This window comes from Lissotriton helveticus, chromosome 9 (genome assembly GCF_964261635.1).
Source record: "Lissotriton helveticus chromosome 9, aLisHel1.1, whole genome shotgun sequence".
Taxonomy (NCBI): domain Eukaryota; kingdom Metazoa; phylum Chordata; class Amphibia; order Caudata; family Salamandridae; genus Lissotriton; species Lissotriton helveticus.
Genome location: NC_136070.1, coordinates 342296722 through 342311125, shown reverse-complemented (window position 1 = coordinate 342311125; position 14404 = coordinate 342296722). Strand labels below are relative to the sequence as shown.

The following is a 14404-nucleotide window of genomic DNA, read 5'->3' as shown; positions in this document are numbered from 1 at the left end:
CAAGTCTGAAACCTATAGCCTAACAATCCGAACCTCAATGTCTCACCCAAGCTGACCTTTGCTACATCTGGATTTCAGTTGATCTTCGCTCGAACTCATTTCCTCCAGTTATCAGTTCTCAATCTGGTGTTTGTTTCCGCCCATCCTCCTAAGGCAGTGTGCACTGTTACTGTATTTTTGTAAAACATTTTTACTCGAAGATCTATGGCTGTTGGTACAAACTAAATTATTACGTTTGCACTGAAACTGCCATAATTTCAGTGTGAGATGATGTTTTTATTCATCAAGTGTGATTAGCATGCTAATCATTTTAGCCCTCTTTGTTGCCTTCAATAGAGGGGATCCTTTATTCCTATTTGGTTGTCTGTTTAGCCATGTACGGTATCTGCCTTAGAATTCAGGTTGTAACTGAAGAGTTAATGTGACACTTGGTACTTTTTAACCCTACAGATTAGCTTTTTAGTTTCAAAGGGGGTCCATCTTTGCTAGATCATTTTAACTGTTAAATGGCACTGAGGTTTACTATATTGGATATTGCTTATATGCCGATACACCCTTATCTATATCAGGGTGTCGTCCTTTACTTAGTACCTTTCGTATTTGATTGGTGTTTGCACTATTGAAATCGTAATGAGCCTTAGCTTACATGAGCAAAATGCTTCCAAGTCAAACGTATTGCTTTTTGGCTTAATTTCAGACTGTGTATGGATCATATAAGATTGAAAATGTGTCTCTCCCTTTTTAAAGCCAGTGGGTTTTGTATGTTAAGTCTATGAACCTGGGCAACTTTCTGGGCATTGACAGGCCATTGCTTCCTGAAACCTCACAACTCCTTTTCAGAGCCAGTTTCAATGAAAAAAACATTTTACCCTTTCTCTCTATTAAGGATTGCTGGCAGTCCTTGGATCTCTGGTGAAAGCAAATCCTAACTACTTGAATGCATTCGTATCTGCCCCACAATATATTCTCCTCACTGATGCCAGTTAGCTCAAAATCTAAACAAAAGGTGACTGTCTCTGCAGCCAGGTCTCTTTCTTGCTTACCGGGCAATTCTTCAGTCTTCTCCTAATATGCCTGTGTGAAAACATGAAGTGATGCTAGTCTTTTTCACCTCTGCAGTCCTCTGATCTGACCTTTTAAGCTGTTATGAGATTTAGTCTGACCATAAAAGGGCAGCTATTTTCACCTTTGTATCCCTGAGTCTGAAGCAACCCCATCTGGAGGTTTGCCACTGCCAATCCTTTCCAAACTTTCATAAGCAACTGACATTTTATTTATCTATTTGCATTAGCGTTTTGAAGCTCATTCTCAACAGAGGCTAGAGGCGGCTAGTCTGCAAATCGTTATGCCAGTTTTTGTATTCATTCACTGTGTTCAATCATTCAGATAAATGTGTGAGACCGTGTCAGTTATTTTGTTTTACAAAATGTTATTTGGTTGCATTTTTCAACATATTTTTTATGCTATTATTGTCTACCCTTCACAGGTTGACGGCTCTCAGTCCGATGCAGAAGAAGTTTTTAAACTGAAATTGAACCTGGAAGAGCTGCAGAAAGTAAAGAGCCAGATTGAAAATGAAAAAGTATGTTATGGTAAAAAGAATATGAATTACATTAGATGGAGAATAATACACTGTTAACTTGCATCCATGAACATATTCTGCCCCGAAAGCCTGATTCACTTTTCGGAGTACTAGGCACTCAAAAACGACCCTGATACTGACTGCTACCAGGAGCTGTTCTTTTGGTTTTGCTTTACTAGTAACAGCAATTTTCTCCGTTTAAGAGCTGTATGCTCTTTTTCAATTTGTCCTCTCTTCATAGTTCTCCACTTCTACCCAATACTGTGTACTTCAGGAAATGTAACTCTTTTAGAGTGCATGTACTTTCAGAGTATAAAAGGAGGGACTTACAGTTGTCTTATGGTTCTAAAACCTCCATCAACAATGAAAACACATGATGTTCAGAAAACAAAATGTCACCCTCTTTGTCACTGAAGTACAGTTTATCTGCATATCTTAAAGCATTATCTGCTCTGTTTGGGCTTCCTTACTTGGCCTGGGAATTCTGGCATGCCTTACCAGTTGAATTATTCTACTGATAGGATCTACTGGTTATTGTCTGTCCTGGGTTGCCATTACATACAGTGCACACTACCTGCATTGTGTGCAGACAGCATCACCATATCTTCATGTTCTATGACCATTGATAACCAGTTGTCCTACTTTCCTCCTCTTGAAAATCTTCCAACAGACCACAGGCTCCTCAGAACAGTAAGTGTTTCCTCCACAAGTATACTTGCACTGCTATCCCAAATCCTGTTAAAAATTGGATCAGTACCTTTGAAAAGAAGTCAAAAACATAAATTGGAGCTTGTGTTTTTTTCTTATTAAAACATGGCTTGCAGACTAACCTCCACCTTCTTCAAGAACTGGTGTGGGAGGTGCTTGCCCATCACCCACATCTGGATGTGCAGCTCCTATCTGAAACTCATCCCAGCAAAAACAGCATTTCTGTTATTGGATATAGCAGCAAACAAGATGCAGTATAAACCTGGCTCAATAATATGAACATTGACAGCTTCAAACCCACACTTTCATTGTATGCCAAGTCACTTGGATTCACCCTGGTTAACAACCTCAGTGAACATATTGCCAAAAAGGCAAAGACGGCCTGGTACAATCTGTCACTTGTAAAGAAAGCAAAACTGTTTCTTCCAGAAAGTGACTTCAGAACTGCTATTCAAACCCTCCTATTCTTACATCTGAATGGTGGTAATCTCTTGTTCCACATTCCACGGTATGTTTCATCTAGGTCCTGAAGAAATATGATGGTATCCTGCACATTCTGATGAAACTCCGTTGTTTCACCTTACCGGTCCACACAAGTTCAAAACCAATTACATCATTTAGAAATCCATTATGACAGGCACCCTTGCTTATCTTGCCAACAAGCTAAGCAACTCTGGTGGTTTTTATCACACCCACAGCCAGGACACCATCAGACTGCAGATACATTTGTGTAATAAAGAAAAAACAAGGCAGCAGTCCTTTTCCATCTATGCTCTCTGGATCTGGTAAAACATCCCTGTATCCGTAAGCAGTGCCCCAACGCTGTTACAAGAAAGAGTTGAAAGCACACCTCTTTAAAGAACACTACTTCACAATGTTTTGACAAAAGCCGGATACCGCTCCTTTCACTCATTTACTTTATGCTTGTATTTGACCTTTTACAGTGCTCTCCGGCCTCTTGGCTAGGTTTGCCCTACAGAAATACCACATGCATACAGAAAGTTGAGTAAGGAAAATGGGAACTTCCAAGCATCTTTGTGCTTGTGTTGCTAATAATGTGGCTAGCTGTAAATAAAAGTTTAAACAACCAAAAAAGTAGATATCTGCACCCGTAATGTACCCTGTATTCTATGTGATTGTTATCTTCACCACTACACCTTATACTCGTTCAAAATAATTGCAAGGTGTCTCCCAGCATCACAGCCTTGATTTTGGCCGAAACTCATTCTGTCACATTTCTGCTTAAAAAAACACAGCAGGCACACACACACAGAAAATAACAAAAGTATCTTTCATTTTAAAATTCATCATATAATGGCCCATAGCCATTTTAATGGTAAAGATCAGCTGGCATTAAGTCAGTATTTCTCCAAGACAAAGATTTTCTTGAGGGTCTTAACTTGAGTTGGCATCTTAGACGGAGCCTACTCACAAAAGAGTCCATGTGGAGCGTCTCTATATTCAAGATGAATTTTGCTTACGGAGTCTCCATCCCTAAAGGGATCCATCCTGGGCTTTATCTCCTAGAGACCGTTTTTCCTATTTATAATCAGATTATAAATAGGGCTGGGCGTAGTTTGCGAAGTAGCGCTACGCGTAGCTTTGCGAAGTGCACTTCGCACTACGCGAACTACGCGTAGCACTACGCGAACTGCATAGTACCCTGTTCGTACTGTGCAAGATGCCGTTTTCAATGATTGCACAGTGCCGGATGCTTGTCTGCACTGTGCAATCATTGAAAACGGCATCTTGCCTCTCGAGGAGATTGTTACTCGAGCGGCAGTTTTCTCAACGCGGACTGGTAGTTTCTCATCGCGAGAGGTCGTGAGCATACGCGACCACTCGCAATGAGAAACCTGACGTCCCCGCGTTGAGAATCTCGCCGGGAGGTTTATTTTCCATGCTCGCGATCGGCAACTTGATGTTGCTGATCGCGAACGAGGAAAAAGTCTCGCTAGTTGTCATTTTGCTTGCTCGCGGTCGCCAACTTGACGTTGAGGACCGCGAGCAAGCAAAAAATGACCGCTGCACTACGCTATGCGTGTTCACACTGTGCTACGTGCAGTTCACGTAGTGCGAAGTTGCGCAAACTACGCAAGCGTAGCCTAGTGCTTTGCCCAGGGTTAATTATAAAGATATTATTGTTTTAAGGGCTCGGCCTACATCCCACGAAGTGGGTGTGGCTTCAGAGTCCTGTAGAGAGCGATCCGACAAGGTAACCTAGACATTCCAGAGAAGCGCGTGAATTCTGTGCGTTATTTATGGCAGCTGCATGTTAATTGGCCATCGCATGGCTGTGTTTTTACAAGGCAGCACGCAATAGGCCATAGTCTGTAGAGTTTCTCCACTTCCTACATATTCCGTGCGAGGACGCGCACCAGAAGGCTATAATTCATCAATTACCAGCTATCAGGGGCCGTGGTAATTGAATCCAGATGGTGGGCGTGCGTGCACCATTCTTTGCTGTCTGCTCTCGGAAGGTGTCAGGACTGGATGATGCTGGGCGCGCGTGCACTCCAGCCTCTCCTCGTGCCTCGAAGGCTGCTCGGGAGTCTGCCGGGTCAGGCACAATATGTTTTTTGTTGAAATCTGCAAGTTATGCAACAGTTTGCGGTTTGCGTGCAAGTACATTAACTGAAAGCACCACTGGCGCAGAAGCACAAAACAATGATGTGTCCATGAACATAAGTGAAAACAGAGCAGTAAATAATGAGGCAGTGACGTGGTTGCTAGAAAGCAAAATCACTTGTTAGCAGTGCTTAATTTGTGCCATAATAAGTGCCAGGGCCCAAGATATTTCTGAGGAGGCCACTGCTGCTTGCCCTACTTCAGGCCACTGCCAGTGATACCAAATACGAGAACCAACGGCACCTACTATCCAGTGTAGGACTTAAAAAAACAAGTGTGTATACCCAGTCATGCATCTGCTCAGAGTCGTGAGTGCAGAGTCGTGAGTGCAGAGTCGTGAGTGCAGAGTCGTGAGTGCAGAGTCGTGAGTGCAGAGTCGTGAGTGCAGAGTCGTGAGTGCAGAGTGCAGAGTAGTGAGTGCAGAGTAGTGAGTGCAGAGTAGTGAGTGCAGAGTAGTGAGTGCAGAGTGGTGAGTGGTGAGTGGTGAGTGCAGAGTGGTGAGTGCAGAGTAGTGAGTGCAGAGTGCGGAGTGGTGAGTGCAGAGTGCAGAGTGGTGAGTGCGGAGTGGTGAGTGCAGAGTGGTGAGTGCAGAGTGGTGAGTGGTGAGTGCAGAGTGGTGAGTGCAGAGTGCAGAGTGGTGAGTGCAGAGTGGTGAGTGCAGAGTGCAGAGTAGCGAGTGCAGAGTGCAGAGTAGCGAGTGCAGAGTGCAGCGTAGCGAGTGCAGAGTGCAGAGTAGAGAGTGCAGAGTGCAGAGTAGAGAGTGCAGAGTGCAGAGTAGAGAGTGCAGAGTAGAGAGTGCAGAGTAGAGAGTGCAGAGTAGAGAGTGCAGAGTAGAGAGTGCAGAGTAGAGAGTGCAGAGTAGAGAGTGCAGAGTAGTGAGTGCAGAGTAGTGAGTGCAGAGTAGTGAGTGCAGAGTAGTGAGTGTGCAGAGTAGTGAGTGTGCAGAGTAGTGAGTGTGCAGAGTAGTGAGTGTGCAGAGTAGTGAGTGTGCAGAGTAGTGAGTGTGCAGAGTAGTGAGTGTGCAGAGTGGTGAGTGTGCAGAGGGGTGAGTGCAGAGTGGTGAGTGTGCAGAGGGGTGAGTGCAGAGGGGTGAGTGCAGAGGGGTGAGTGCAGAGGGGTGAGTGCAGAGGGGTGAGTGCAGAGGGGTGAGTGCAGAGGGGTGAGTGCGTAGTGGTGAGTGCGTAGTGGTGAGTGCAGAGTGGTGAGTGCGTAGTGGTGAGTGCAGAGTGGTGAGTGCAGAGTGGTGAGTGCAGAGTGGTGAGTGCAGAGTGGTGAGTGCAGAGTGGTGAGTGCAGAGTGGTGAGTGCAGAGTGGTGAGTGCAGAGTGGTGAGTGCAGAGTGGTGAGTGCAGAGTAGTGAGTGCAGAGTAGTGAGTGCAGAGTAGTGAGTGCAGAGTAGTGAGTGTGCAGAGTAGTGAGTGTGCAGAGTAGTGAGTGTGCAGAGTAGTGAGTGTGCAGAGTAGTGAGTGTGCAGAGTAGTGAGTGTGCAGAGTAGTGAGTGTGCAGAGTAGTGAGTGTGCAGAGTAGTGAGTGTGCAGAGTGGTGAGTGCAGAGGAGTGAGTGCAGAGGAGTGAGTGCAGAGTAGTGAGTGCAGAGTAGTGAGTGCAGAGTAGTGAGTGCAGAGTAGTGAGTGTGTGGAGTGCAGAGTGAGTGTGTGGAGTGCAGAGTGAGTGTGTAGAGTGCAGAGTGAGTGTGTAGAGTGAGTGTGAGTGTGTAGAAGGCAGAGTGAGTGTGTAGAGTGCAGAGTGAGTGTGTAGAGTGCAGAGTGAGTGTGTAGAGTGAGTGTGTAGAGTGCAGAGTGAGTGTGTAGAGTGAGTGTGTAGAGTGAGTATGTAGAGAGCAGAGTGAGTGTGTAGAGTGAGTGTGTAGAGAGCAGAGTGAGTGTGTAGAGTGGTGAGTGCAGAGTAGTGAGTGCCGAGTGCCTGTTCCAGAGAGAGCAGGGTATGCTTGTGCGCTAACACGGTGCACTGACACACAGGAGCTAAAACAAAGAACAGCTGAACACGTGGGAGCTTTATTGAGGCAGCCGGCCCTCTGTGAAGGGAGCAGCAAGGAGGGGATGCCTCAACCAATCAAGCGCAGCTACTCACAACCTACTGTACGATTACAACACAGGCCGAAGGGCAAAGCTAGGTCTTTTCGCATTACGCAGGGTGAGCAGTGTGTGAGTGTGTAGGGTGAGCAGTGTGTGAGCATGCAGGGTGCACCTCCACAAAACTCACGCTATATACGGCTGAAAAATAGCACTAGACGAGGATAATAAAATTCAACAGTACTGCGAAAGCATGGCTTACATTACAAACACAGTCTTGCAGTTGCCCATTGTAAATGACAATGCCATTTATTTAACAAGTAAGCTATTGGCAATGTAAATGACAATGCCATTTATTTATGATTTAAAGAAATGTCATGAGCAATGCCAATAGCTCTACCTTTAATGATGCAGAGACCATTGCATTGTAAATGCTTGTTTCTCCTTCCGTTGCAAGTCAGGTCAGACCATCTTCCACTTAACCTTTATTAATCAGTGAACATTATTATTTTTGTATAGTGCTTCATGCCATACAAATGTATTTTCGACTACTGTAGATAAGTGTTAACATGACCCAATTCAGTGGTGTTCAACTTACCTGCCTCAGAAGAATGAAATGCTGATTTGGCCTTCCTGGCATTTAAACTTGTGACCTGCAGGTCATAATGCAGAATGGCAATGGTGAAAATTTAACTCGTTGAACACTTTTCCACAAAGTCTACAAGGTTTCTACGCAGCCAGGTTTCAGCTATTCCAGTTTCTATATTGGGTGTCTTTGGTCCTATACTGCACCAAAATAATGTGTCCTTAAAGCCAGACTTCTAAAACTGATCACACACATATTTGTTCTTTCAACTACCGCAGGTTATGCCTGCTGAATCGATAGAGAAAAATTAGAGCTCATCCCCAGAATCAGTTTTTTAAGTTGGATATTATTCTCTCAATGGTTCTTTTGTAGTAATTTGTGCATAGAGAAGAGTGTTTTTGATATCTCAAGCCTAGTCTCTGGAACCCCACTTAAAAGTAGAAATAGGGGTAGTTCTCATCGGGAAGAGAATCTGCAGTACCAGTGTTTCAGCTACAAGAGCAACATGTTTCACTACCACCTTAAAAGATATGATAAATCCTTCTGAAATGGGACATTGACTACTAGAGTATTGGATCTTCTGCAACCTTTATCTGGATCCTGAGAGGACAAATACTAAGAAACCTTTTGTTTATTCACCTTAACAACTTCAAGGTCCTTCTATTCGAATAAGGTATACGCAAAGAATCTTACAGGTGTACTTTAGTTTCTGCCCATTTATGTACCCAAGGCATATTTCTTCACTGTTACCTGGAGGATTGGCTGATCATGTTAAACACATCAAAGAAGCAACACAATCTGTGTTTAGCAATTGTACAACATAAGACGGATCTTTCTGCAAATGATTCCTTTCCACAAGGGATTTGTACCTGGAGGCATTGGGGATACTGAAGGAGGAAAATAGATCTTTTTTCAAATGATATTTTCATCCAAGCAATTTCTTCCTGGCTTTAGGCTGAAGGATCACATACCTAACGAGACAGTGCAAGAGTTGTGGACACCATGGTTTCCTGCATGTTCATGATTGTGCATACTAGACTCCGTACAGAGCCCTTGCATCATGCCATGGGGTGATACCAGAGTATGGGATTGAAATTACCTAGAAAGCTCAAGAATACGTAGGCTGGTGGGTGTAAGTTCAAACATTTGGAAAGAGGTATCTTCTAATAATGCTGATGCTGACATAGCCATAAAGTTCTAACAATCAGTACAGGTGGGCCAGTTTGGGTGAAATTATATTACTCCATTCCTGGTCAACAACAAAGAAAACACTGCATTTAAAATGTTGGAGCTCGCACAGTACATTTTGCACTAAACCTGTTCCTATCTATGATTTATCAGAAATCTGTACTACATAAAATGAATAATACAAAGCAATGCATTACAATAGTATAAATGAAGAAATAACGTTTCAGTCCTTCGCGACCATGACGCATCTTTAAAGAGAACAAACAACCATTGAGTTGAGTGTGATTTCCAAAGAACATGAGCAGTTTCCTAATGCTATCATTACATTATGGGGTTTGCTAGGTATTGAACTGTTTGCTCTAGCGCACAACACATAACGGCCAAACTTCCATTCCAGTTTCTATAACTGGGGTCTCTGGGGATTCTCATGTTTTATTGTACACCTCTTGCTGGCAGGTATTGGACACACCGCATTAGAGACTGTCCTATAGGTTAGGAACTGCTTTTTCTACAACAAAACCTTTTCCTGACAAAGTTGTCCTTTCTATCAAATGCATGCCTGAGTCATGTTTGAAATGCATTTCATGGAGGTTTTCTTTTCTATTGGCTTGCGCTTCAGCTAAGAGGGACAAAAGTCAGGCATTTTATTTTATTGAGCCTTCTATCCTTTATCGTAGGGTAAAAGCTGTACTGTATACTTACTCTTCATTAATTTTTAAACTCTTCATCCATTTTTGAGTATTTAGAGATTTCCAGATAGCTAATTTGTCTGCTTCTTTTTCTAATGCTACAGACTTGGTAAAGCTGTTCTTGGCTGTTAAAGGTACAATTTCATTGACTAGAGCTGTGAGTGTGAGCCTATTCGTTAGCCAAAGCCCAGACAATAATATACAGCATGGCAATGCCACAACTTTTATTATTTTTACCCATTTGCTGTTGAGGCTTTTTTCATTTTGTATTTCCTCCATTCAAAAAACCCCTACCATTTTTGATAGACCTTCTGCTAGCCCAGTCTAGACATAAAGTGAGGGAGGAAAGGTGTCTGTCACGAAGTCTTGGTAATACCTTAAGAGACAAATCTTTTCAGCTCGTTCCCTCAGATAACCAAATTGGTGCTGTTGAGTGGCACAGTGAAATCTATCTTCGTTCTTCGGAAGTATGTACCTCCCCATTTGGGGGTTATTAAGTATTGGTGCTTAAGAAGAGAACATCACCTTAAACTTGCCTTCTAGACACATGTATTGTTCAAATCACCTGGTGCAAAGATGAGGAAAGTGTTTTGTCCTCTAAACAACATTGAACACCTGCATCAGTAAGAATAGCGTTTATGGTTTAACTCTTTTATTGAAGTTAGTGCAAATAAGGAAAAAATCACCACATGTACACTCTGGTCGTACGCTGTTAATAAGGGACATAAGAGCAAATAGGGCCCGGTAGAGGCATGTTGCCACATACAAAATACAGCCTGATGAAACCAGCCACTAAAATGCAAAGATAAGGTGAACCCCCTAAATTAAGACCCTCCCATCCCACCCCCCGGTCCTCCCCCTCCCTCCTTCCCTCCCCTGTCCAGTGCTCATTACCCCCACCCAACTTCCCCGCCGCTCCTGTCCATTATGTCTCCCCATCTCTATCTGCCTTAAGGGTCGGCCTCCTGTGGCTCCGTGAGCCTCAACAGTCGAAGGTACCTAGGACAAGTGATTTCTCTGAATTTTAGTGATCAAAAGTGATCGAAATGGTTGCCAGAGCTCTTAATATTTATCCCCCTCCCCAGCCATGGTGAGCGATAATTTTTCCATACCCAGTACATGCAATAACCTATGCAGCCAGCCCGTAATGGAGGGAGTAGTGGTGGTGCGCCAGTGTGCGAGGATGTTTTGCATCGCGGAACCCAGTGCAATGGCTATTTAGCGTCCTCTGCGGGAGCGCAAGGGGTATGTTAGTGGGTTAGGAAGCCCTAATAAGACATATGCTGGGAAGCGTGGAAGCTCTGTCTGAAAGTGTTTGTCCACGTCGTCAAGCACCTGTGTCCAGTAAGATTGGAGATGGTCACAACCCCGCATCAGGTTGCCAACTTGACCACAGCACCGCCAACAGTATCTCTCTTTACTATGATCCATCTCGTGCAGCCGCTCTGGGGTGTAGTACCAGTATGTGGATATTTTCTTGAGTGTCTCCGTGATCCCAATGTGGTATGCAGAGTGACGTGCTCTATAGGATATCTTCTCCCATTCTTTATGACTATGGACCCTGCCCAATTCTTTTTCCCATCGTTCCCTGCCTGGGTTGTAAATATGCGTCTGTGTTGTCTGCAGCATCTTAAAAAGGTCAGATATGAGTTTAGCGTCTGAGGTGCGGGATAGGAGCCATCGTTCATACGGCAGGAACCGTCTATCTGCACTCGTTCTCACCTGTGGTTGGAGTGCCCAGTGTCTGACCTGTAGGTACCGCATCCGTTCCGTCTCTGGGAAGCCATATTCCTGTTTAAAACGGGGGTAGGGGATCACCCCCTCTGGGCTATAGATGTGATATAAGAAGCGGCAACCCACAGGTCGCCAATGTGTGAAGGTCCCACCCCCTGTGCCTGGGGCGAAGTCTGGGTTGTCCACCAGCGGTGTAAGCGGGGATGGGAAAGTTGTAAGGTCGTGGGTAATACTGGTGGCGTCCCACACTTCTAAGGGAACCCGTGTGATGTACGAGGCGTAGAGGTTAGCAGGCCTGTGGGCCTTCCGGAGAAAGGAGATTTCCTGCAGTGGGCGGCCAGCCACTGCCTGGTCCTGAAAGAGCCAGTGTTTCTCTGACTCCCATTTACTCCATTCTACCAGGTAGCGCAATTGCGCCGCCTGTTAGTAGTTATGCAAGTTAGGTATCCCCAGGCCTCCCGATTCCGGGGCTAGCGTGGTCAATGCCCTCCGCATTCTGGCCCTAAATAATTAATAAATTGGGCAAGGTCAGCCTGTGTTTGCCAGATCCATCCGGCGGGTGGTCGCAGCGGTAGAGCCCTGAAAAGATAGAGAATTTGGGGCAAGATGGTAATTTTGACTGCTGCAATCCTGCCCAACCAAGAGAGCGGGAAATGTCTCCACCGGCCTATCGCCTCCCGAATCTTTCCGCGGAGTGTCGTGTAGTTAGCCGCAGCCATGGTGGTAAGTGTGGTAGCCAGTTGGATCCCTAGGTACGGGACTGTGTCCGATGCCCACTGAATGGGAAAGAGGCTTTGTAAATAAACTCGTGTGGAGGGGGACAACGATAAGTCTAAGGCAATCAACTTGTCTCTGTTCATTTTGAACCCAGACACTTTGGCAAAGGCATCCAACTCCGCTATACAGGCTGGTAGGGCGGTTTGTGGGTTTTCTAAGGAGATCAGTATGTCGTCTGCATAGAGACTGATGGTATGCGTGAAGCCGCCAAACTTTATCCCTGTAGCTGCCTGGTTTTGGCGTATTCTCTGGGCGAGTGGCTCCATGTATAGGGCGAATAGGAGGGGTGAGAGTGGGCACCCCTGCCTCGTGCCTCTCTCAATAGTAAAACTGGCCGAGCTATAGCCATTCACCCGGACTACTGCAGTGGGGAACTTGTAACAGTTAAAAATGAGGTTGCGGAATTTCTCCCCAATCCTTTGCCATGACCAGTTCCAAATAGGGCCAATGGACTCGGTCAAATGCCTTTTCGGCGTCTACTGCTAGCATCATTCTCTCTCCCTGCACTCGGGAAGCTTTTTCTATCAGGTGGACAATGCGTTTGCTATTATCTACCGTCTGGCAATCGGGGATAAAGCCTGCCTGGTCTGGGTCAATGAGGCTGGGTAAGTGGGGGGCAAGTCGGGCTGCTAGGATCGCCGTATATAGTTTGAGATCCACGTTTAACCACGATATCGGCCGGTAGGCCCCACATCTAGTCTTGTCCTTCCCGGGCTTGGGAATGACCGTTATGGAAGCTCGCAAGAGGTCAGGCGGTATCACTCCGGTTTCGGCAAACGTGTTGAATAGGCGGTTGAGGATCGGGGCGAGTGTAGCGCATTTCTTATAAAAGATGGCTGGAAAGCCTTCCGGCCCCGGCGCCTTCCCCAATTTGAGCCTAGAGATAGCGGCAATTACCTCTTCTACGCGGATGTCTCTCTCAAGATATTCCGTTTGGGGCGCGGATAAAGAGGGGAGTGCGACCGAGTCTAGAAAAGCAATAGCCTCTGGGCCGTTCGTCAGGCTGCCTGCATAAAGGGTGGCATAAAAATCGCAGAAGGGGTCTGCAATCTCAGCATCCTCCGAGACACAGATCCCATCGGATCGGGCAATCTCTTTGACCTTTTGCTGTTGGCGCGGTACGCGTAACTTGTTAGCCAACAGGCAGCCACATCTGTCGCCTCCAGTATAATAGGCATGCCGCAGCATGAGTGCTGCAAATTCCGCGCGGTCCATGTCTAAGGTCGATAACTGGTGTCGCATGGCCTTGAGTTGTTTTCAAATTCTGGGGGCCCCGGTCCTCTGGTGCATTTGCTCCAGTTCATGGACGCGTTGTGTGAGTTCATCGCGTTTAAGCTGTCTGTCCTTGTTTTCGGCGGATGAGAGGGCTATAATTTCCCCACGGAGAACCGCCTTTAGAGCTGCCCATTGCGTTGCGAGGGTTGTGTCGGAGTTTGCATTATGGGTAAGGTAGTCTTTGATTGCGTCTTGAATATGTTTCACCACATCCCCTCTAAGCAATAACGTGTCTCTAAGGCGCCACACTTTAGGGGGGTATGATGCCGGTGGCAGGGTGAGCGTGGTAGTGACTGGTGCATGATCTGAGAGTGAGATAACCCCTATCTCTGTTAAGGTCGATAATATGCCCATCGGGCCTGAGGCTAAGAGGTGGTCTAATCTGGCGTATGTTTTGTGTTCATTAGAGTAGTAGGAATATTCTTTGTCTTGCGGGTGGCTTCTGCGCCAGAGATCGTGGAGATCTAGTTCCCTCAGTCGATCCATGCTGCTAGTAGAGAGCGCCCCTGTCTGATGAGTGCGTAGGCCAGACCTATCTAGGACAATGTCAAAGACTATGTTTAGGTCACCCCCTAGAATAATGTGTCTGTCTGGTGTGGCTGTGGCTTCCGTAAGAGCCGAGTGCAGGAACTGTTCTTGGCCATCATTTGGGGCGTAGAGGGACCCAACAGTAAACGTGAGGCCTCCCAAGGCGAAGCGGTATGCCAGCAACCTCCCTCTAATTTCTGCGCTTTTATGCAAGACCTCCCCTTTCAATTGTCGTGCCACTAGAATCGCCACTCCCGCTGTCTTGGTGGTGCTAGAAGAGAAGAACTGCGTTGGGAATTTGCGAGAGCGCAGCCTATGGAAGTCCCGTGCCAACAAATGAGTCTCCTGTAATAAGCATATGTCCGCTTGCGCGTTTTCTAGGCAGGATAAAATCGCTCGTCTTTTAACAGGATTGTTAAGACCCCTCACATTGAGGGTCAGGGTCTTAAGGGTGGTGGGAGGCATAGCCTTCAAAGGATTCACTCATGCTAGTGTCCAAGGCCCGGTGAGGTGTGTCGTATGTGCGAGTGTTTGCATGATAAGAGGGGGACCAACAGCCCTGCGCGAGTGTTGAATCTGGGAGCTGAAGTCGAATACGGGGCACTGGACACCCATCCCTCCCCCTTCCCCAACTCCCCCAAAAACTCCCCACTCCCCCCCCTTCCCTCTCCCCCTAAA

The 14404-nt window shown here is 46.0% G+C and overlaps 1 protein-coding gene across 1 annotated transcript in view; it reads left to right on the top strand.

Annotated features, from left to right (window-relative positions):
- TRIP11 (thyroid hormone receptor interactor 11) overlaps nt 1–14404 on the top strand; it is a 441702-nt gene that overhangs the window by 228845 nt on the left and 198453 nt on the right. Inside the window, exon 9 of the mRNA XM_078660069.1 lies at nt 1487–1582. Coding sequence (XP_078516195.1) covers nt 1487–1582 — 96 coding nt within the window. The remainder of the gene's footprint in view (nt 1–1486; nt 1583–14404) is intronic.